Raw genomic sequence first — 25,631 nt, 5'->3', positions numbered from 1 at the left:
GACATTCAGAGAATCTTCACCAAGTCCTAAGAGATTTATTTAACCTGATGCAACAAAAACACACACATTTCATTTAGTGATCATTTATTAAAAAAAAATTAAGAATCATCCTGAAGCTTCGTGTTTGGCAGCACATAAACAGCAGAAATGAGATCACCCCTTATGGAGCTAGCCTGACTGACTTCTTATTGCCAAGGCAACAGTGGCTGATGAGATGGGACATCAGAACGTTAACCCAAATTCACTAGTGTTATTAAAGAACCCTGGGACATTCGGGAAGTCTGGATCGCCTAATACCTGTGAACGCCCAGAAGTAAGACAAAGCTACTAAACAACCTGAGACAGGGATGCTAAACAATCTGTACCTCACTGTTGGTTTTGGAGCTCAAAGGGTCATAAGATACAGGAGCGAGAAGGTCAAGGCACCAATCGAAAAGGTGGCCCACCAGAAGCTGAAACAAAGGAGCAATAGTCTAAGGGGAGATACCAGCCGCCCAGAATGCAACAAGTACAAAATACAAGTGTGACTGTACGTTGGGCCAATATCCTGACACTAGGTAGACAAGTACTGTACAAGCACCTGAACCCCTGTTCTCCATCCCTCAGTACCCCTTCCCATGAATGCCACCATGGCCTGAATAATACGCTGCCCTGCAGCAGGAACCAAATGACACCACCCGATCCCCAGCACCACTCATTCCGGTCATGAGCAGCAAGGCCGAAAAGCTAACAAGGAACTGCCTACAACAAAACTGTACAAAAGGTAAGCCGAAGTATATGCATATCAACCTCTCAAGGCAGACCCGATGGAAAGGATAATTATTCCTGGAGGAAATGACTAAGACAGGGAAACCTCATATCTAGGACACACTGTGGCTTCATACAGGCACATCAAAATGGTACAAGGCCACGAGCACCACCACGGGAAGACCTTTAGAAACAGTCATTTGTTCAACTGTTATGCCTATTTAAATTAAAGAGAGCGTGTGAAATGTTGAAGAGGCCCAGCTAGGATCATAGCATTGGAACTGTGGATCCCTGCGAAAATGAGAGGTAATCATGGAGCCTAGATAGGCAGATGCAGAAATGAGTCCAGGACCCAGAAAGAGTAGAGAGTCTGAGGTCTGAGTGAAGGCTACTCGTGAAAAGTTCTGCCTCCGCCATCCTCATACTGAACACCAGAGCAGCTCAAGCATGCACCAAGGTAAAACAGCCCTACCCACCCTGACCATTCTAGCAACCAAAAGGTCAAAGCGTAAGTAGGCAACCGGGGAAAATTGCTGAATTGCCTGGGTCCAAAAGCACCAATATTCAACAGGACAAGCCAACATCTCTGAAAATGTTCTCACCTAATAGAGCAAAGTCACAGGAGCCCTTGGCCACCCTGTTGGTCACTCTGCCTTACCATATGATGTTGCACGAGAAAAGTAAGTACATTCACATAGAAACACACTGCTGCTAATATACAGCGTGGGGATGTACCAGCATGACTCTTGATGGAGAGGAGCAAACTGTTATTTAGAAAGGGGAGTTGACCTTATGAAGTGCTAATGGGCCAAATATGTGTTTACATCTACAAATACATAAACATGTAAATTGTGTCTGTTATCTATTAGCACTAAGTGATGACTATTGGTGTTACATTTTTCACTTCCACCCCTCCATCCACTTCCCCCCAACACCAGAGACAGCTACTGCTCTATTTAATCTGTTATTTCTTGATCTCCATAGAGGTTTTCATCATATTAGTTTTCATCATATTATATCCAGACACCACATCTGTGAAAGGCTGCTAACTTCATTGGAGTTTTTGCATGTCTGTAAAATTGTAGATGTGGTTTAGTAAAATCGGCAGTAGACTGATTTGTGGGTATTTTGATCATGTTAATGTTGATGTGTTTGTTTTTGTTATTTTACTCTGTTGCTTTTTATTCTGAGGTGGTGATTTTGGATGTTAGAGTGCCATGCACTCCGGTTGCTAGATTAAACAACCACAGAGCATGTGTCAACGGGATTGCCTGGGCTCCACATTCTTCCTGTCACATCTGTACTGCAGGTAAGAAGTCCAATTCACATTTTCAGACCTACTTGACCATCGTTTACTATTGTGATAAATGTTTTGCATGGCCAATGCTAGACATAGTAGTTAAGTATAATGTCATGCCTAGACTTGACCTTACACTTCAGGAACAACTACCAGTGGTTGGTGTTTTTTTGGTAACCAGTTTGTGCCATCGTTCCCTTCCTTAGGTGTCAGCACACCATATGTTTTACAGGCGTTTCATTGTTGAGAACACACCCTCACCTTTTTAACAGTAGTAAAGATACAATGCCTCAGCAAGCTAGATATGTACCCCAGGCTATACTCCTCATCCCTGTTAAGTGCATGGAGTAAGCTGGGAGACGGACCTAGCCCTACTCTCTGAAAGGCAATAAAACTAGAAGCCTGTGCTTTCAGCATCTAAGTACGAGCCAGGGCTGACTGCAACAGTGGAGTTAGTCTGGTCAGTTGCTATATATTTGTTTGCCTTCCTAAAAGGTACTTTTAATGTGCCTTACCCTTTGTCAAGGGAAAATGCTCCTAGATAATGTATCTTCACAATGCAGAAGGCATTCTGCAGCACAATATAGTTCTCACTTTTGTGAGCTGTATCAGTTTCCCCTTTATCCCAGTCTTCAGAAAACGTTCTTAGATTGCATTCAGCGTCTCTTTAATTGTTTCTGAAGCTAAATCGAGAACTAGTATGGTATACACGTTCCTCTTTCATTCCTTTGTTGTTGTTGTTTTTTTATAACTGATTTTTGGTCTGATACTGATGAACCCAACTGAAATTGGCCTCTATCGCTTTCCGTGTCTTGATACCACTGACCGATCCTGTGCATCCTCTTCCACCTTTTTGTCCGCTGTTCTGCTATCCAGTTAATCACAAATATGCTAATCCTTTCCCTTCACTTCTTAGGAGGGAGGGGTGTCTATTAGTATGTTCTGATTGGCTCAAAGTTAATTTTACACATATCAGTTTGTAAGTGCTTTCTGCTTCCTCGGGGTGGAGTCTGGTTTTTTTTTTCATTACCCCAGTAGCTTTTTTAACACCTTAGTGATCTCTCATAGACCCAGAGCCGTTTCCAATCAATGTGTCACTCAACTATTTTATAGCCGCTTCCATGTTTAACTTTTTGTAATATATTAACTGACTGTATTCACATCCCTTGTATGTCACCAATTATTTGTATGCAAGGAGTACACTCTCCTCAAGAGAACTGCCTCATTGCTGGTAATGCGATTCATTTTGGGAGAGAGCAAGAATCCAAAGTACTGTCTGATCGCAGCAGCAGCAAATCCTGGCAATGTTGCACTCTGGTACCCCACACCCTACCCAGTCCAATAGGGAGCACACCCTCAAGGCTGAAAAACTGGAAACGAAACATCTATAGCAAATCTAGCTGCTGGTCATTTTCGGCAAATGGTTACATATTGCCACTCTCAGTCAATCCTCTGGGTGCCATGAATGGGGAAGTAGGAGAGTGGTTTCTCAGAAACCTTACAGTGCTAGAGATGCAGCATATTTCTCCAAGATGTGCATAAGCACAACCTCCTACTAACTTCTCCCTACTCCAACTGAGGCTTTATCACTTATTTGACTGATGGAAGAGTAAGGAGAGAAAACGAGGCTAGGGGAGGGCAGTTGGTGGGGCTCTCATGGCGATTTTGTTGCTACTCTAGTGAAATTTACTGCTGAGCAAATAGGACGACTCCCAATTGAGATACATTAGAGGATTTGTGGTATTTGTCCACAACATGATCCTTTGTGGAGCTATTTTATGAAATGCCACGCTTTAAGTCTGCAATATTTTATTAACTAATTGTGAGATATTTCATGTCACACTTTTCACTTACTGACCAGAAGATGCTTGAGAGCAAGACGTGTTGGACTTGCTATCTGAAAGACTGAAGACTGTCAGTCTCTGGAATATAAAGGTAGAAGGTTTTAACATGAGCAAGCATACAGTTCGTGGGGCAGTCAAATAGTTAAACCGACAAACTTAGTAGATTGCTGTATTGCATATTTAATCATAATCTGATCACATAGATAGGAGCGGACAACTGATGCTTGTGCTAGCTAGGCGCAGGGTGGCCATCACATGGATGGGACAGAGAGCTTCGGAAGTGTGGGTCTGGCTTAGAGACGTACGAGAGTGGTCTCTAGCCGAAGAAGTCCATATGAAACTTATCCGCAGGGACAAGAAGCTGTGGGACGACTTGATGATTTGGCGGGAACTGTGCACTTCTGGGTTGGCGGAGGGAGAGCCCACACTGCTCTTGATACGCTTGAGAGTGGGGGCAGCGGGTCGGATGTGGAAGACTACCCTAATCATGATGGGAGGCAAGAGAGGTGATTCCAGCAAAAAGTGGCCTGGGTGTCATTGGTGTGTCCCATGCTTAAGTCTCACTATGTTATACTTGCGAATGATTATGCATCCCTACTGTGCCTTTTCTACCTCTGATGCTATCACCTATACCAAGTATTGCCAATCACACCATCATCATGCTCCTATATGCTGTATCATCAACAATTTGTTCTTCTTATTGCAAAATGAAAAATAAAGTTGATTAAAAAAAAATAGGTGTGTTTTTGGGAGGACTTCTTTTATTTTTTAATAATTGATCTCTGGCTTTATCAGCAACCACTGTATCCTCCTTATTGCCAGAAAGATTTGTTATATGGTGATGCCTGTAACTCCTTCTGCAGGTGAATTCTGCAAAAATTCTAGCTTTTAGATCTTTCATTTAGTCTCGGACTATATGGTCATTGTATTTGGTGATTTAAGGTTCCTGGGGAAGATTGATAGGCGAGTCAAAGAGCAATGGGAGCTTTCCCCTCAGTAATTTTCTGAGAATTTCTGTGTATAAAGACCAGCAGCTTTAATTGTTTATCCATAGACAAGGTAAGGTCAGAGAGGATCTGTAACTGTTAGTGCAGATGTTTCCTCGATTTGTTTGTAGATGCTATCAAACTGAACTTCATTTTAGAAGCATTTAAGTTTAACCAATTAAAATTCGCCCAAGTCTGGAGTACTGCTATGAATGTGGATTTTGCTTTCAGGTCTTGCCTTGGGCAGTTAGTCATCTAATAACACGTATTGCGTAGTTGTGGCATTGTAATGCAATAGTCGGCAGAAATTTGCTAATGGGTAATAGATGTTAAATTGCAGCATGGATAAACACAAACCCTTTTGGAATTACACATCACATTGATGTTTCTTTGAAGAAGAATTGATCTTGACAGGCTTGAAAACCTGTTTTTCTCTAAAAGTAGCTGAACCATTTGCAAGCTCAGTCGACCACCCTGGCCACCTCCCCATTTCTCTGATTGTGCAGCAGAACAAATGTTGGCTTCAGCCTGCAATGCACTACCTTCATGTTCCCTATGTGTTTTGTCTTTTATTTGGCAGTGATCACACTGCTGAACTCCAGTCCCCCACCACCGCTTGTCTGGGGCCCCCGGTCACCCTGGATGCTATTGCCCAGAGCGTCTGTGACTTCGGCAGCAAAAAGGGGCTGTTGGTTTGGAGTAGATAGGGGGCTTGCCTTGGAAACAGCACCTGGAGCGCCTCAGACTTTTCCCCTGCCGCCGCAGACCAAGCTATTTTGTGGGGGTCATGGGGGACTGGCCATGATTGGGCATGTGGGCCTTACCTTGCTGCGCGTCTTTCCCCTTCCCCCTTGCCTGAAGGCAACACAAGGGACCTAATGCGGGGGAGAGACCTCTGCTTTGGACTGAGAGCCTCTGGACGTGAGAAGCTGCGGAGAAGGGGCCTCATAGTACCTGCCGCACTGGACTGACGCAGAGATACTCAGTCCTTGTGAGTTAGTGGCTTGGGATGTGCCATCTCTCGAGGGGTGGAGGGACAACCCTGGTGCAAGACTTGAGATAATTGACTGGCAGGGGAGGTGAGAGAGAGGTACAGCTTCTTCCTGGCTGTCAAGCCCAGTGAGTTGTGGGCTGCTTATGTGCCCTATCACAGATTGTAAATGGGCAGGCACAGGGTGCAACGTGGGACCCAACTGCCTAAGATGGACCAGTTTACTGCCAGTGGGTCTGGGGGGCATTCAACTGGGGAGACCAGAGGGAGCTTGCAGCTGCCCTAGGGCCCTACCAGAGCCCAGATTCTGCTGGCTATTGAGGCTTCCAGGGCACATGTTCAGGCTAAGATCAACCCTGTCTCCCTTGATGCAAATCTCCTCAGGGTGAATCTCTGTAAAATGGGAAAGATCTACGGTAACAGAACAATAAGTTGTACAAATGCAGGAGGGACTGTTGCCATGCAGAAAGTGAAGGCTATGGGTCTAACGTATCTACTGCTCTACCCTGCAATGTTAAAGGTGCTTCATGAGGGACATCCGCATTTCCTCACAAGCATGGAGGATGTGTGGGACTGGCTGGAGATGCATAAAGAGGGTTGTGGCCTGATGATATGGGAACACCATCTAAAGTATTGAAGGAAGTAAGGAACCTCGGAATGACCATGGACTCCAAGCGATCAATGAATGCCCAAGTGGACAAACTTGCAAGATCAAGCATTATTACTACGAAAACTCTGCGACTAATCTTCCCCATCTGGAATTTCCACACAAGGTCCAGGCTATCATTTATTTATTTTATTTATTTATTCAGAGTTTTATATAGCGCGAACAAGATCTTTACAGATATCAGAGCGCTTCACAGAAACAGGGGGTCACGATAGCATGAGGGTGACACAACATAATATTGGGTGCAATATAAACTTCAGTAGCATGATCGGATAGCAGTCATGTTCTAATAGAATGTCAGTAAACAATCAGATAAGCGAAAATAAAAGAAGATACTGAGTCTTACATATAACTACGATAAAAATCAGGAGAACTAATGCTATAAGTATCTAAAAGTTACAGGGAGCAAGGGGAAGGGGCCTCGATATACAGTAGGCTAACATGAATAGTCTAATAATAGATATTTAGTGAATAGCATAAAAGGATCGACTGACCATCATGTAATTGTGGCAAACACGAGGAAAAAACAAATCTAGATCATGCAACATATGACATTATTTGACATTAGACAGACATGAAACCAGTAATACCCAAGCGGCACGAAAGTCACTGAGGAACAGACATTAAAGTTCAGGTGAACTTAGCCATGAGGATGGCTTTCACCTCTTTCTTAAAGAAGGCCGTGGAGGAGATAAGCCTGGTTTCGGGAGGGAGTGCGTTTCAGATCCTCGGCGCCATTCCTGAGAAGGAGCGTTTGTATGTTTTTTCCTTCCGGAATCTGCGAGGTTTCAAGAGTAGGTTTTTTGAACTTCTGTTGGATCTCGACCCTCCTGATATAGTTAGCTTTTGAGTGAGGTAGTTAGGTGCATTGTGGTGTACAGCCGCGTGCGTCATCACAGCAATTTTCAGTTGTATTCTGGCTTCAAAGGGCAGCCATTTCAGAGATTTCAAGTCGGGGGTTATATGAGAGTGTTTTCTTGAGCCCGTAATGAGTCTCGCGGCAGCGTTCAAGGAGGCTCTTAGGGGTGCAGTTGTTGCTAAAGGGAGACCACTGAGGGTCACAATTCCATAGTCTATGCGGGGGATGACGAGGGCTTGTACTGCATTTTGGAAGTCTTTGGCTGGGAGGAAGGGTTTCAACTTTCTCAATGTGTTGATTTGGAAATTAGCTCCTTTCGTTGCTTTGCTAATGTGCTGTTGCATGTTGAGCATTGCCTCAAGTGTGATGCCTAATGATTTCGCGGAGTCCACGATGGTGGGCCGGACATTGAGTGCTGTTAAGTGGTTGAGCCAAAGTTGGGTGGTGGTAGATTTCGCAGGGGGTGCTATCAAAAGGAACTCAGTTTTCAGAGCATTTAGTTTGAGGTGGTTGTCGGCCAACCACGATTGGGTCTTTGTGAGAGTGTAGTTCAGGAGTTTGATATCATCCGGGGATTGTACCTTTAGGTAGAGTTGGGTGTCATCGGCATACATATGGAAGTGTACATTGGATGCTTGGAGCAAGGAGGCAAGTGGTTCCATGATGAGGTTGAACAGTGGGGGTGAAAGGGAGGATCCTTGTGGAACGCCTAAGTCGACTGGCACAGGCGAGGACAACACATTGTTGATCTTGAACTTCTGAGACCGGTTATGTAGGAAGGAAGTGAACCATTTGAGAACAGTCCCGGATAAACCCATTCTAGTGTTTAGCAGCTCAAGGAGGTTCTCATGTTTGACCGTGTCAAAAGCTGAGGAAAGGTCGAGGAGGATGAGGAGGCATGAATCATTGCGATCAAGGATTTGGTGGCGTCATCAATTATGTGAGTCATGGCCGTTTCCGTGCTGTTTCGCTCGGAAGCCTGATTGATGGGGGTTGAGGAGATCAAACTTGTCAATGTGTTTTGTTAGTTGAAGCTGTACACATTTTTCCAGCAGTTTGGCCAAGGTGGGGATGTTTGTGATGGGACGGTAATTGTTTAGGTCAGACGGGTCAGCTGTGGGTTTCTTGAGTATGGGCGTGACTTGCCCCACCTTGAGTGAGTCAGGGATGAGACCTTGTTGAAGGGAGCTGTTAATGATTTTAGTCCAGAGTGGAGGAGCATGGTGGTGAAGTCTTTTACCGCGTTAGCAGGCAGGGGGTCTGTGAGGTGATTAGAGGGCTTCAGGGTACCGAGCAGTTTGAGTATTGCATCTTCTGAGTAGACGTCAAAGGAAGCCCACGATGCGCTGTTTTTTGGCTGAGCGTTAGACATTCTGATGTGCACAGGGTGTTGGCTTACATCATTGAGGAGATCATTTCTTATGTGTGGGATATCGCTTGTTGGGTTGTTTGATTGTAAGGGTTGCGGCTTTGTTTGACTTTTGACTAGTTCGAACAATTTTCTTGGTCGGTTTTTCGCTTGGTCAAGCTGGAGGCGAAAGAAGTCGGATTTCGCACGCTTCATTTTCCTAAAGTAGGCATATCTCTTGTTCTTAAGCTTTTTGCGATGTAGTGATGAGGGATCAGTTCTCCAAGTGCGCTCAGCCGATCGCATAGCTCGCCTGTCTTCGTTGAGTCTGCCGTCATACCAGGGGTTCGAACTCTTGGTGGAGACTCTCTTTAGTTGCAGTGGGGCAGCTTCGTTGATTATAGAGGTCATGGAGTCGAGGTAGAGGTCTGTCAATGTTTGAACATCAGAGACGCCAGCAGGGGGAAGGAGCCGCCTGTAGGTGTGGGGAGGTAGGGAGTTAGGGTTGATATTCTTCATGTCCCTTTTCCAGATCTTGCATTTGGTGGGTTGAGCCGGGGAGGGTTTGATTTTTTCATTGATAAAGAAGGTGATGATGTGGTGATCTGACCAATCACAGGGTTGGATTGACCCCATTTGGGTAGAGTCTTCTTTGGCGATGATAAGATCGAGTATCGAACCTTTATCATGTGTTGGGCTGTTGCATATTTGGGTGAGGTCAAGCGCATTAAGGAAAGATTTCAGACTATTCACCACTGTGTCTTTCTGATCGTTCCAGTGGAGATTAAAGTCACCCAGGTAGATTTGAGTGATCTGCCGAATCATCTCTCTTCTGTCCAAACTTGATTACTCCAATAGCCTCTACCGCGGATCGCCTTTAACGACGATTCAAAGACTACAACAGATTCAGAACTAGTCTGCCAGACTACTATTACATATAAAGCCACAAGGCCACATCTATCCTGCCTTGAAAGCCCTGCATTGGTTACTGGTTGCCAGAAGATCCGTGTTAAAGCTGCTTTGTATTGACCACATAGCAATACATAGAATAGGACCGCTCTACATCAAGAATAAAATCACAAAATACATTCAACAAAGGAACCTTCGCTCTAGAGTGGCACCTCACCTCAAAATCCCAACGTATAAGAAAAAAAACATGGATGGCACATCCTCCTATGTTCAAGCAGCCAAAATAATGAACTCTTTATACCACAACATAAGATCCATGGACAACCACCTTCTCTTCAGAAAAATACTCATGAACTGCCTCTTCCCCACATAACCACCATACGCAAACATAAATATACAGCATATTTGGATATGTACCTATATATGTTTATTGCTTTGTATAAACATGTATATTAATGGTTTAACAATCTAGATATTCATTAGTTCTGCTTAACAAATGTGCATATTACTAATAGTTAATTATTATGTTTTTAACATGTATATGTGACTGCATAAATAAGTAAATCTTATCATAACTATCTACAATTGCTTCACTATTGAATTACAAAAAGTAAAAACAAATTACTTTTAAAGTACAACAACACTTGAAAGCCGGAGTTTTTTAAGTAAATCTTTAATCTGTAGCTAACTGTCTGTGTCTCCCTCCACAAAAAAAGGTGCTCCTTCTGGACTTCATCAACCCATGGGGAGTGGCGCGCACGCCGACTGTCTCGATTCAATTTGTAAACCTACAATTCAGCGCGCTCCAGGAAAATCAAACTCTACCCCAGTTTGATATTCCTGAGAGCGCGCTTAACTGTATGTTTATAGAGAGATAGATGTATATAGATGTGTGTGTGTGTGTGTGTGTGTGTGTATATAATATATATATATATATGTATATATATATATATATATATATATATATATATACACTTCCATGTATTTATGTATCTATTAATTGTCTCTAATTCAGCATATCCAATGGACTATTGTTTCTCACCCTATGCTGCTCTCAATATATCTTCTACTACAACTCCGACTCGTCTCAAACCTCATTCTGCTACTCTTTCCAATGCACTACCCTATTTCTCACCCAATACCTCTAGCAACATATCCTCTACCTCCATCTCTCATTCATCCCAAACCCCATGCCACTACTATGAACCCCCAAATAGCTTTTTCTAGATTCTCCCCTTCACACTTCTATCCCTCCTTCCATTATTCCATTTCAATCCAAATAATAGACTTTGCATGTCCACCACTCGCATTAATTTCATATTTCTCCATACTAACTTCCCTCCACCTCCCATTTTACTCTTCCCAAATCCCCTCCTATGGCTATGAACTCGCAAAAAAAAAATACTTTCTAGACCTTTATCCAGTATTTGGGTGTCTTTCATAGATTCACATGCCTGAATCATTCCCCGTCGTCGAGACGGGAGCCTCCGGTAAATAAAAAAGTAATGTCCTATAGACATACATAGAGAAAATAGGCCCAAGGGTCTCCCCTTAGTGGCCTTTCCTTGTCCTTATGTAAAAAGGACCAAACTCTTAGTCAGCCAATCAGCTCCGACCTCCCTCTAGGACCTCCCTGGGAGGAGCCCCAGTCCCTCAGATTTTCTACCGCACGTTGTGCTAGGGAGTCTCCAGCTTGAGCTCTGCTCAAGATTACTTATAATCATCTAAACTTTCTTCAAAAGTGATTCCTCGCTCTCAACCCTTCAAGGATTCTTCACTACACTGTTTGCAGTAAGTGGCTTCTTTCCACAAACTTCTTCCATGTCGGAGTCACAGAAGAAAGCCCTGTTCAGGGCCTGCTCTTCCTGTGGGAAGAAGAGGATCCATGTGGATGATAAGCATGAGTTATGCTTGTACTGCCTTTACCCAGATCATGTCTCGGACAACTGCAGGATCTGCAGGTCTTTCCCTAAAAAGACTGTGAGAGACAGGGAAGGACGCCTTCTCATCTGGCTGGACAGGCTGAAGGTCAGAGACAATCTTGAATCTTCTGAGAGCAGTGTTTCCAAAAGCTCAGAAGTCTCTAAAAAGAGGCCTAGGGTATCTTCCCCGGGCCCCTCAGACACTCCTCCTACGAAGACAAAAAAGTCTTCAGAGGCAAGATCTACGTCATCTTCAGTGTCTGTTCAGGCTGATCACACCTTCAAAAGACCTGCTCCATCGTCTACCAGACAGACCCACAAAACAACCTCTGTCACAACCACTGTGTCGACGACATCAGCGTCATCGCCTTCAGCGTCGACGACTACTTCCTCAACATCATCAGGTAGACCTGTTTCCTCTATTATATTACTGCAATCGTCGTCGACGACGAAGACCCTGTCGACGACGAGAACCACACCATCGACGACGGCATCGTCATTGACGAGCCCACCGTCGTCGAAGAACTCACAGACGTCGACGAAGACGTCGACGACGAAGACACCGTCGACGGCGGGCTCGCCGTCGACGAAGGTACCGACGACGACAACATCGTCATCGAAGTCGTCGACGACCAAGGTACAGTCGACGACGACACTGTCGACGACGACACTGTCGACGACGACACTGTCGACGACGACACTGTCGACGACGACACTGTCGACGACGACACTGTCGACGACGACACTGTCGACGAAGGAACCGTCGACGAAGGAACCATCGTTGTCGACTAAGGGACCGTCGTCGTCGACGACGCCGACGACGAAGGAAGACTCGTCGTCGGAGATGGCATCGGAACCATGGAAAAAATCCGAACTAGTAGAGATGCCGACCCTCATGCCACCGCCGTCGACGCACTAGACGTCGACAGGAACACATGCTGCGTCTAGCAAGTCTAGAAAAACGCAAATTACCCCGGAAACCACGTCTCCGAGCAAAGTGGAGATGCAACCACCTCACGACATCTTCCAAAGTGAGGAATCCGAAGAGGATGACCACTTGGGTCCAGCTACCTCCATCTCGGACCTCAACGTCAAGTGCCAAAGCACAGATGAAGAGCAGGAGGACCTAACTTTTCAGGAACACTCCATCCACACTAGTGTCCGCACGGAGGTCACCCCCATGATATGCCTGCCGGCGACTCTGGTCAATGACCTGCGGTTCCTTGTGCAGGACTACAAGCAAAGATTCCCGGATGCGGACAGTGGTCATCAGACACCGGTAGACCATACACCAGCGTCTGCCCCAAAACGGTCTCAAACTCACCCCCAAACCCACCGTGAGACCCAGCCTCAGGTGATGGACTCCTCGGACGACGACGAGGAGGAGGAAGAATTGGAGGAAGGAGAGGTCCAGGAAGTCCACTCGGTCCACTCGGACCAGGATGGAGATAACGAATATGGAGATGACGAGTATGTAGCGCCATCCCCGGCTTCACCTGAACCGCGACAGGCGGATTCGCCACCTGTGGACATAGCAGGCTTCCACAAACTTGTGGAACGGGCAGCGAAGAGATTCCATATGGTAGTGGAATCAACGGAAACGGACTGCTTCCTGCATGACTTCAAAGAGCAGACACAAAAGGCAACCAAATCTATTCCAATCATAGAGTTCTTGTGGGAACAGGGCAAGAAATTGATGCTGACACCCGCTTCCGTGCCTGCGGTTGTTCCGCGCCTGGACAAGAAATATAAAGCCCCACTTAAGGCGGCGGCTTGCCTCAACGGGCACCCAAAACCTGACTCGGTGGTCACGCAGGCGGCCCAGAAACACTCCCGCAACCCTTCCTCCCCACTGTCCGCTCCTCCGGACAAGGAAGGCAGGAAGCTGGACACGATAGGGAAGAGATTCACGTCCACGTCGGCCATGACCATCAAGATCGCGAACTCCATTGCCTTGTTGGGGCGCTACAATCGCCAACTCTGGGAGGACATAGCCCCATACCTGAAGGAACTGCCTGATGCCGTAAAGGGGGAGGTCAAGGCCCTCCTGTCGGAAGGTCAATCTTCGGCGGCGGAAATAATTGACTGCGCGATAGATGCAGCCATGACTGGCTTCCGTCAACTAGCCGGAGCGGCTGTGCTACGCCGTCAAGGATGGCTGAAGGCGACGTCGTTCCGCCGGGAAGTACAATTGAAGGTGCTGGACATGCCCTTCGACGGCCAGCATCTCTTTGGGGACAAGATCGACGAGGCACTGCAAACTATCAAGAAGGACACCGACACTGCAAGGGCGCTAGGCACGTTACAGTCCCGGAACCAGTCCTTTCGAGGAAACCGATCCAGAGGTCAGTCCTCTTATCGCGGTTCCTACCAGAACCGGTCCTCGTATTCCTCTACCAACAAAAATCAGTACCAACATAAACAACAACAAGCCCGTCAATCTTCATACGGACGATCTACCTTCAGGGGCAGGAATTCCAAAAGGGGCGCTGGCGGACGCCAGTGACCGATTACTCCAGCCAGTCCCACCACCCTCTACATCCTTTCAAATTGGAGGAAAGCTGACCCATTTCCTCGACAATTGGCAACACATCACCACGGACCGATGGGTTCTCCAAATTATAAGATTCGGACACTCTCTCGAGTTCACGTCCCTGCCTCCCAACACACCTCCCAAAAGGCGGACGCACAAACATCTACGGCTCCTTACCCTAGAACTCGCTATAATGCTACAAAAAAGAGCAATCGAACGAGTTCCAGCATCCCAGAAGGGGAAGGGGTTTTATTCACACTTCTTTCTTGTAAGACAGAAAGAGGACAAGTGGAGGCCCATTCTAGACCTTCGGGCACTCAATACCTTCCTACGGAGCCAATCGTTCAGAATGGTGACGATTCAAGAAATCCTGGGCACTCTCGAACAAGGAGATTTCATGACATCCTTAGATCTCCAGGATGCCTACTACCACATCCCCATCCTCAAGCGTCACAGAAAGTTCCTGCGGTTCGAGGTGGCGGGCCGACATTATCAGTTCAGAGTCCTACCATTTGGCCTCAAGTCCGCGCCGCGGATCTTCACGAAGTGCCTAGCTCCGGTGGCGGCATATCTGCGTCAGTTGGGTCACCAAGTCTTCCCTTACCTAGACGACTGGCTGGTGAAAGCACCCTCAGCCGAGGACGCGGCAGCATCCTCCTGCGCCTGCACCAATCTTTTTCAGAGGCTAGGATTAACCATCAATCTCAAAAAATCCTGCACCACCCCTACGACAAGGATCACCTTCCTAGGGGCTGTCCTGGACACGGAGTGCGTGAAGGCCTTTCCCTCGAAGGAGAGGGCGGACAAGATACTATCTCTGGCCACGGCTGTGGCGACAAAAACATACATCAAAGTGCGCACTTACACATCCCTCATGGGAATGATGTCTTCGTGCATACTCCTTATCCCTCACTGCCGACTCAGGATGCGCCCATTGCAGGAAGCTCTCGCAACCCAATGGACCCAAAGCACTGGCTCTTTCGAGGACATTGTGCAAATCACACCAAAAATGTCCACAAGCCTAGCTTGGTGGAGGAATCGAAAAAATCTGAATGTAGGATTACCGTTTCTCCTTCCGGCGACACCTCTGGTGGTCACCACGGACGCCTCCTTGGAAGGATGGGGCGCCGTTCTACAAGATCTTCGAATCAGCGGCAAGTGGGACCCTCAGGAAAAACTGCTCCACATAAATCTCTTGGAGCTGAGGGCGGTCTATCTTGCTCTACAGGCATTCCTGCCACGCATCCAGAACTCCCCAGTGCTCGTCAAAACGGACAACACCACGACGATGCACTACCTCAACAAACAGGGGGGAACGCGTTCGCTCTCTCTATCACGCGAATCGCAGAAAATCTGGAACTGGCTAGTGTTACACGGGATCCAACTCAAGGCGGACTATGTCCCCGGAAAAGACAATACTATCGCGGATGCCCTGAGCAGGCAAAGATCCCTCTCCCACGAGTGGGAGCTGAGCGACAACGCCCTGGAACACGTCTTCTCTCAATGGGGAGTCCCGAACATCGACCTGTTTGCCACCAAAGACAACGCCAAATGTCCGCACTACGCAAGCTGGCATCCCCAACAAGGGTCTCTGGGGAATGCATTCTCCATCGGATGGTCCAGCGCGTTTGCGTACGCCTTTCCTCCGTTTCCAATGATCCCGAGGCTCCTCAGGAAGATGAAGGCGGAGCCATGTACCCTAATCCTGATTGCCCCGTTCTGGCCGAGACAACACTGGTTCTCGGATCTACTTCGACTTTCCATCAGGTCACCGATCCGTTTGAGGCAGCACCCGAACCTCTTAACAATGTCCAACGGTCAGGTGCAACACCCGAACCTCCAATCACTCAAGTTGTCGGCCTGGCTCCTGAGCACAGGGAGTTCAGTGGACTAAATATCCCGCAGGACTGCAGGGATATCTTGTCGAAAGCGAGAGCGGATAGTACAAACAAAGCCTACACTCTCAAGTGGAAACGGTTCTGCATGTGGTGTGTGGATCGGGATCTAAGACCACTCTCAGTCACCCCTGAACAAATACTACCGTACCTGCTGCATTTAGCACAGTCAGGCCTGGCACATGCATCCATAAAGGTTCACCTCGCAGCTATCTCTAGATTCACTAGGACTTTCACAGGACCTTCTCTGTGGTCCAGTAGACTAGTCAAACAATTCCTGAAGGGACTCTACAGATCCTTTCCGAGGCCTCGGAAAGTCCCTCCGACATGGCAACTGAATCTGGTACTCAACCAACTCATGAGAAGTCCATTTGAACCCATTCATCGAGCATCCATCAAACACATCTCCTGGAAAACAGCACTCTTGCTCGCTCTAACATCAGCCAGGAGAGTTAGCGAGCTGCAAGCTTTGTCCATTCAAGAACCATATATGCAATTCAGACAAGACAGGGTAGTGCTGAGACCAAACCCTAAATTCATACCTAAAGTCCCTTCGGACTTTCATCTCAACGAGCCAATTGTCCTCAGGTCCTTCTTTGCAAATCCGTCCACAGCAGCGGAAAGAGCGCTGCATTCTCTGGACCTTCAGAGGTGCCTAAAATTCTACCTGGACAAAACTAAGGCTCTCAGGAAATCTTCACAGCTGTTTGTGGCATACAGCAGACCAAGAGTGGGCCTGCCTCTCACGAAGCAAAGCATCTCCAGGTGGATATCCTCAGCGATTGCATTCTGCCACGACAAGGCCGGACGGCCTTTAACTGAACATGTTACTGCTCACTCCACCAGGGCGATGTCCACGTCCGCAGCACTGTTCGCTGGGGTGCCAATCTTGGACATTTGCAGAGCGGCGACTTGGAAGTCACCGCACACTTTCTCCAGACATTACTGCCTGGATATCGAACTTCAGAAGGATGCGGCAGTGGGCCAGGCAGTGCTTCGCCATCTCTTTCAGTGATGTGAGCCTTCCTACATCCCGCCATCCAGGTATGCACGTTCCTTGCTATTGTGATGTTACTGTTATGCTGTCCACATGTTGTATGACGACACATGCATTGTCTACTGTGACTACAGAGCATTTCCATCACGCAGGTGCATATCTGATTGCTAGCTATTCTGATTCAGGCATGTGAATCTATGAAAGACACCCAAATACTGGATAAGAAATGCGTTACTTACCTGTAACAGCAGTTATCCAGTATTGGTGTCTTTCATAGATTCACATGCAACCCTCCCGCCTCCCCTGGAAGGTCTCACATCCCTCTCTAACAATATTACGCCAACCTAGTTGGGTGCGTATGAAAATCTGAGGGACTGGGGCTCCTCCCAGGGAGGTCCTAGAGGGAGGTCGGAGCTGATTGGCTGACTGTAAGAGTTTGGTCCTTTTTACATAAGGACAAGGAAAGGCCACTAAGGGGAGACCCTTGGGCCTATTTTCTCTATGTATGTCTATAGGACATTACTTTTTTATTTACCGGAGGCTCCCGTCTCGACGACGGGGAATGATTCAGGCATGTGAATCTATGAAAGACACCAATACTGGATAACTGCTGTTACAGGTAAGTAACGCATTTCTTCCCTCTTTTATCCCTCCACTATTCCTTTTCAATCCAAATAACAGACTAACATGTCCACCACTCAAATTAATTGCATATTTCCCAAAACTAATTCCCACTAATCTTGTTTGGGTTCTGGAGTAGCGTGCTACTCACTGAAAAGCGCTTAAACACCTTATCAGGGGTAGCAAGTCCTATATAAATGCAAACTTCCAAATAAAAGACTAACGTATCCACCATTCAAATTACTTTCATATTTCACCATACTAATTCACCACTAATCCTTTATTGGTTTCGGAGTAGCGTGCTACTTGACGAAAAAGCGCTTAGACACCTTGTCAGGGGTAGTAAGCACTATATAAATGCAATTACAGTACAATACAATATGGGACGCTGGGAGTATAGAGTCAAAGGAAGAGGGAGGAAGTTAGAGCCCTTGTGGAGGCGGTCACTTCGGCTGCATCAGCCAGCAGTGGCTCAGAGGTGGTGGAGGATACTCTGGACCTTGAGACCAAGCAGCCCTTCAATACTAGCCTGTGGACAATGACTTGCATGATGCCTCCAGTAGTTAGGTCCTCCTTGCCAGGGAAGAGAGGCCATATGTGCCACTGTTTGACTTGAGCACCTGGCATGGGCTGGCACAGTGAGGCGTAAAGGGGTCGCTGAGCCTGACTATGACTGCTTTACTGGTAAGTGTGTTTACCCTAATATGGAGATGCAGTTATACTGGCTGCTGAGGGTAGCTCAGGGCGGGTGAGGGATATTGGGCCAGGTCGGAGTCCAGCCGCTTGTCACTCACCCTACTATCCATCTATCAGATCATTTGGGACTGATCTTTTCTTTCCTTTCCTATTCGGGGTGGTGGAGGAAGTTCTTCCCACTAATTCTTTTCCCACAGGAGCTGGAGTACTAGTTTGTAGGTGGGCGGCGGACCTGTCTTGCCTCACATCAAGTAGTTGTCCAGTTGACATGATTTTTTGCACACGCTGTGGGTGCCGGTATGTGGCAAGGAGGAAGGGAAGGGGCTATGAAGGGTTCCCTTACTGGGGTTTAGTTGGCCTGGCTCTGTATATGGATCAGCTTCCGGAAGAGAGCAAACCAAAAGTGAAGAAGATTATGCAAGAGGGAGAGAGAGCTTCTGCAGAAGTGATCGATTGTGCGATGGATATCGCAACTACGGCTTTCAGAAAGATGGGGGTGTAGCAATTTTACGCCATCAAGGATGGCTCCGAGCTACTTCATTTAGACCGGAGGTCAAAAATAAGTTCATTGACCTTCCATTCGATGGAGAGGCTTTATTTGGCAAGCACATTGACAATGCGCTACAATATATCAAGAAAGATACTGACACAGTGAAGGCTCCAGTATCGGAAGGAGCCCTTTAGAGGAAGGGGCCTTCCATCCTACCGGGGAGGATTTCAACAGTATAGATACCCCTCCCTTGTATGCTACATCTTCCCAGCCATACCGTCAACATTACTTCAGCAACAGTCCGGGGCGTATTCTAAATCTGCCCCCAGAGGAAGAGCAGGACATCAGGGAAAGAACACCTCACTACGTCAATGACGAGTTTTAGGCACCGCCTATTTTTATTGCCACCTTTCCAGAAGTTCCCCTAGGAGGGTAAATTTATTTTCGTCTTCCAGTGGCAAAAAATAACCACGTACGATGGGTCCTCAATCTAATACGATTTGGACATACATTGGAGTTTCTCCATAGCTCTCCTTGTAGTCCACCAGGACGGCAAGAGGTAAAACACCTACATCTCATGCGTTTGGAGATTCTTAAAATGCTCCGAAAAGGAGCACTTGCTAGAACCTGGTGCCAAACTCCCAGAGGGGGGAGGGATTTTATTCCTGTTTCTGTCTGGTTCGCAAGAACTTATGTCAAGGCATCTGATCCTGGATTTGAGAACTCTAAACACCTCTCAAAATGCAGTCCTTCCGCATGGTCTCCCTTCAGAACATTCTGTTGCTCCTAAACCCAGGGGATCTTATGACCACCTTAGACTTGCAAGATGCTTATTGTCACACCCCCATCCATCCCTCCCACAGGCAGTACCTTCGATTTGTTGTAGCCGGAAGCCATTACCAGTTCAAGGTATTGCCATTTGGCCTCAAGTCGGCCCCAAGAATTTTCACTAAATGTCTGGCTCCAGTAGCAGCTTTTCTGAGGAAGCAAAGACATCGGGTGTTTCTGTACCTGGACGATTGGTTAATCAAAGCACCTTCACACGCAGCTGTTCGGTCATCCGCGGTGGCATGTAAAAGACTGTTTGCCGAGTTAGGCCTGACTCTGAACAAGGAAAAGTAGACTTGTCACCCCTCCAAGAACATTACTTTCTCAGGGGCCATTTTGGGCACCACAATAAACCAGGTGTTCCCTTCTCTTGAGAAACAAGAGACTAATTTCACTGTCCCAAGCATTCGCAAAAAGAAAGTCACTTTCAGTATGCTGTCACTCCTGGTTACAATGTCATCATGCATCCCTCTCATCCCCTTCTGCTGGCTAAGGATGCGTCCATTGCAGGAGGAGCTGGATCGGCAATGGCGTCAAGCAGTAGGTTCCTTCGAAGAGGTCTTTACAGTCACGCCAGGTATGATCCAGGCAGTGTTATTTCGTACTTTTCCTCCAGTTAAGCCTCTGCCACCTCTCTGGCAGCTTAATGTAGTATTATCACAACTCATGAAACATCCATTTAAACCCATTCCTAGAGCGTATTTTAAGTTCCTTTCTTGGAAGGTGGCTCTTCTTCTTGCGCTGACATCGTCCAGGAGAGTTGGGGAGATTCAGACCCTGACTCTACAGGAACAGTTTCTGCAGTTTAGAAAGGATTGAATAGTCCTTCGTACTTATCCAAAGTGTATCCCCCAAAGTACCATCAGACTTTTATTTGAATGAACCTCTTATCCTTAAGACGTTCTTCCCTCTACCAATTACTGTAGCGGAAAGTGCTCCTCATTCGCTGGATATCCTGCGTTGTCTAAAAACATTTCTACAAAAAAACAAAAGCTTTTCGCAGATTGTCACAGCTATTTGTGTCCTTCAGTGCGCCCAGAAAGGGCTATACTCTTTCCAAAAGAGTGATTGCTCGATGGATCTCAAGTGCAATCCAGTATTGCCATCAAGCAGCAGGGAAACCTCTGGGAGCACGGGTGCGTGCTCACTCAACAAGAGCAATAACTGCATCCACTGCGTTGTTTGCTGGAGCACCTATCCAGGATATATGCAGGGCTGCTACCTGGAAGAGTACACACACCTTCACCAGGCATTACTGCTTGGATGCAGCAGCTAACAATGATGTGGCACTAGGAGGGGCAGTTCTGAGGGACCTTTTCCAATGAAGGTGAGCTCTCTCCTTCATCCCCTTTTTCTTCATACTGTAAGAATGTGTACATTTTATCTGATGTGCTTTTCTCATTATATAGAGGTTTATAATATGGCGGTTACCTAGAGAGGTGTTTATTCTTTATGGTATTTAGAATTGTAGGCGTGAAGCATGGAGTATTTATCAGTTTGGGGTGCTTTGTTTTTTTCAGGTAAAACTGTTCTCCCTAGAGATTGACAATTTAAAGCACACACTTGCATTTGTTCATATAAACACAGAATACAATGTTCTATGGACGGCTAGCTACTCTAATTCAAGCATGTGAATCTATTGGATAGGCCGTCTGACGGACCAGCAACTGCTGGCCACGTAGCACCGTCTTTACGATGTGGGGGACAAAGCAGGCAAGTTGATCGCCTGGCTCAGTAAAAAGGAGGTAGAGACACGCTTGGTACAGTGTATTATTGATGAGACTGGGACTCCTCACTTGTCCGATAAGTCTGTTGTGGAGGCCTTTGCCTGGGTTTGCGTCTCATTCTAGAAGGTCTGCCTGCTGGGAGACACAAACCGTATTGCAGGCTATCTGGAGACTGTAGATCTGCAAGTTTTGCCATTTGATGAACTCCTGGCGCTGGAAGATTTCACGTTGGAAGAGGTACAGGTGTCCATTGCAAAACTGAAGGCAGGGAAGATGCCGGGGCCAAATGGCCTCCTGGCTCAATTTTTTCAGCGATACTGTAGGCTGGTGCCCCCTATATGCTCAGCCTCTTTAAGGAGACGCATGATAGACGCACTTCTGCTGGACATAGTGTGCTACCATATTCCCTATTAAATATCGAACTGACAGTGCTCGCCACCATTCTGGCCTCCAGACTCTTAACGTTAATAGTTCCACTTATTCACAGATAATATTCGGGCTTTAAGCTTGGTAGGTTCGCTAGACTACCTCTGTCGCCTCCATAAATGGATGTCGGAGGTTAGCCACAGGGAAGATGTAGGAAAGTCATGGACGTCAGTTCACCAAAATGTATGGGGTAGCAGAAGTGGCATGCGCTTTGACCTTCACTTTCACCTTCACACACATACACACTCTACAACATACATACAATTAAAACATTTTTTAACTTGCCACAGCTGCTAGGGAAAGTCATTTTTCTGCTATTTTTAATGTAAAATTGTTCACTATTAGTATAATAAAAATAAATTGACAAAAAACAAGATGGGTGAAGCCTCTACCAAAGTCAATAAAAACGAGCTGCTTATGTTCCTGGCACCGATTTTGCCACTGCTGATGCCAGGGGTCACAAGGGGCATGCCCCTTTTTGACATGGTCACCCAACATTTTACCTGGTAAATGATGTGATTTTGATTGGGCACTCGGTTACTGCTAACCAGGTCCCAGTTCCAGAGCTCTTTACCAAAACTGTATAATTGTTCCCCCAATTGGCAAATCCTTTAGCACCCTCGAAGTCACTAGTAAATGGTGCTGTGGTACCTTGGACCTGAGGTACTAAAGAGAGCCCCTAAGGGCTGCAGCACAAATTGTGCCACCCTAAGGGACACCTCACCAAGCACATGCAAGACTGCGATTGCAGGCTGCATGTCTTGGTGTGTACAAAATGGAAACCACAACATGTCACACATTCCTGTGTGCCATGTCACCTGCCACTGCATGTCCTATTTGTAAGTCGCCCCTACAGCAGGCTTAACAGCCCTAAAGCAGGGTGCTGAATATTACTTGTCCGGGCATTACCTGCAAGAGCAAATATGCCCCTGTGCTGGTCAGTCCTATTATTGCTAGTGCAAGTGGACAGGGATGCCATTTTAACCCCTTCGGTGCTCATGACGGAACGGTTCCGTCTTGAGCGTCGGTTGGCCTGTGCTCATGACGGAACCGTTCCGTCATGAGTCCATAAGCCCAATGGAACATTCAGCACAGCGCACGAATTTGCGCCGCGCTGAAGAGGTTAAGCGACCTGGATACTGGTTAATACGAGTTCCCCAGCTGCATGATGGCTTCACAGAAAATAGGGATTTTTGGTATCAAACATCTCGTATTGGCAAACCCACACTGATGCCAGTGTTGGATTTATCAATTCATACACCCAGAAGGCTCTTTAGAAGTGCCCCCTGAAAACCTACCAACCTCTGGTGTGCTTACTGACTGGTTTCTGGCAGCCTGCCACCTGAGAGCCTCCTAGGGTGAGAGCCTGTGCTCTCAGGAGATCCAAAACAAAAGTCTGCTCTAGAAAAGGGTGTAACACCCCCTCCCACAGGATTAACTGCTGATTGGCCTCCTTGGGCCAGCAAGCTTCAAAAAAGCTGCCACATTTGGAATCCGAATCTGGCTCCCCTCAAAGGAGAGGAAGCGACCAAAGGAGCCCTCCTGCAAGATCTGAGCCCACTTTCTGGTTCAGCCCAACCGGCTTCTTAGCCAGAGCCTGAAGCCTCTTTTTACAGTGACTGATCCCCATTGAAACGCATTGGGCTCCTGATGCTGATTTGCACCCTGCACCAGGCCATCCTCGTGCTGCTTTTGGTGTACTGCTGGACCTTGCTCACCTTGACTCTTGGATATTGGTCCTGTAAGTTGATGTACTATACATGTTTACAGAACTTGTTATCCTTTCCATAGGATAACATTGCTGAACTCAGAAATTGCTCTTAGTGTTAACTTTTTCTAAATGAAAAGAATTTGTATTTAAAAACGTACTTGCCTGAACGAATTTTCTCTGATGCCTAAAAATATATATAGATACTTGCTAATTTTATAAATTGGTCTGCATCTCCTCCTCGAGTCGTGTGGTTATTTCTTAGTCTTTGTGTGTATTTGCAAATGTCTTGCTATTTGTTAAACCTAAGGCTGCTCGACCACGCTACTCCCTAACAGAGCACTTTGAGATTCCATTGCAAACTCTGTCCACTCATAAGGAAACCGCTGGACTCTTTACAGATTATATCTGATTTTTAATGTATCACATACAGAGCCTGCTTCCTACAGAGGACCCCACTTATTCCTAGTGTTTGATGCCGAGAAGGTGCTTGAAGCTATCCACTGGCCCTTCCTTCACAAGACGCTTTGTAAATGTAGTTTTGTCCCTAAATATAGACAATGGATTACCTTACTGTACCAGGCCCCTGCAGCAGCAGTACAGGTGAATGTTTTTTTCTCACCAGCCTTCCCGATAGAACCGGGCACCCACCTGTTTGCCCTCACCATCGAGCCCTTGGCTGCCATTCCTAATGTTCAGTCTCCACTACGGACAAGACGGAGGGAAAAAAATCTCTATATATGCAGATGACCTGTTGCTTTACATTACTGACATAGAGGCCACTTTCCCTGTGATACCCCGGGCTTTCGTTTCGTATGAGGCCCACTGTTATCACATTAATTGGGGGCAAGTCAGTGCTTTTCTGATAGATACATCTGCCGTGTGGATTCCTCACCTTGTGAATATCCCCTTGCGCCAGCAACATTCGGAAATTCTTTTCGTAGCTTCGCGCCGACGTGGACTTGAACGTCATAGAGGCACGGCACCGCTCGCGACTCCGCAGACATCACCGACGCCTATAATAGGCCCACGCCGGCATGATGACATCAGTTCCCTTTTTTCCGCGTCGTCGACGCTAACGGTTTTCTGGGATCGTACTGTAGCTTCATAGTAACTTAGTTACTCTTATTCTATTATTACTGTATCTATTTTCTTCGAGATGTCGTAGAAGAAAACTGGCTTTAAGGCTTGCGGAGAATGTGGCAAGACAATGTCTATTAACGACGCACATGAATGCTGCGTCTGGTGCCTGAGTTCCGACCATGACGTCGAGGATTGCCCTTGTTGTAAGAAGATGACCCCAAAGGCCCTACGAGAAAGGGAGACGAAACTCCTCGTGGTAAAACAGAAGAGTAAGAAAGTTAAAAAAGCTTCGATGTCTCGATGTCGAGGTCTTGATCGAAGTCGCGCTCTGAGTCGTCTTCAGCTCATGTTTCAAGGTCCTCAAGGAAAAAACACAAGAAGAGGAGCCATGAGTCACGTCATCACTCAGAAAAGGACTCTGGTTCGAGACTGAAGTCACAGGTCAAACTTCTTAATAAGGAAGTGGAGATTTTGGCATCGGAGGATCATGACTCTGTTGGTGAGGCTTCACATCCGAATTCGCCCGAGTCACCGAAGCAGGCCCATTCTCCAGATCCATCCAATCTTTCTGGTCAGGAGGATGAAGGTGAGGAGCAGGGGGCTGGTGAGGCCGAGGTTCTGGTGCCTGCGGGTTCGTCGACCCCGGTTCCCGGACTCGATGAAGAGGTCGACGTCGTGTCGACTCCGCCTCCTCGGGAACAACCCGGAGGACTGTATCCAGAATTTCCGGCTCCAGGTCCGGATCCATCACAATTCTTGAACGCGATGTTTGGTGTTTATTCCAGGGCCATGTACCCGTCTGGTGCACCTATTGGTCCCACGGGTCCTATGGCTTTCAACTTGGGTGTTCCCCAGGCTTATGCTCCTGCGCCCTTCATGCCGGCTCTACCACCGCATTGGCATTTTCCGACACCACCTGTGTCGTCGACGCCGAAGCGTACGACGCCGACTCAGTCAACGCCGGTTCCATCGACGCCGGTGCCCACGACTCCGAGGCAGGATTCTGCTCGACCTCGTGTGAAACGACCTCATTCGGGTTTGACGCCGACCCCGTCGG

The 25,631-nt window shown here is 47.0% G+C and overlaps 1 protein-coding gene across 1 annotated transcript in view; it reads left to right on the top strand.

The window, feature by feature from the left end:
• DCAF7 (DDB1 and CUL4 associated factor 7) overlaps positions 1-25,631 on the top strand; it is a 133,310-nt gene that overhangs the window by 97,352 nt on the left and 10,327 nt on the right. The window contains exon 6 of the mRNA XM_078645071.1: positions 1,939-2,056. Within this exon, the coding sequence (XP_078501197.1) occupies positions 1,939-2,056 (118 nt within the window). The remainder of the gene's footprint in view (positions 1-1,938; positions 2,057-25,631) is intronic.

The sequence above is a fragment of the Lissotriton helveticus genome, chromosome 5_1 (assembly GCF_964261635.1).
Source record: "Lissotriton helveticus chromosome 5_1, aLisHel1.1, whole genome shotgun sequence".
In the NCBI taxonomy this organism is placed as follows: domain Eukaryota; kingdom Metazoa; phylum Chordata; class Amphibia; order Caudata; family Salamandridae; genus Lissotriton; species Lissotriton helveticus.
Note: the sequence above shows the minus strand (reverse complement) of the source record. Positions and strands in the feature narration are given on the sequence as shown.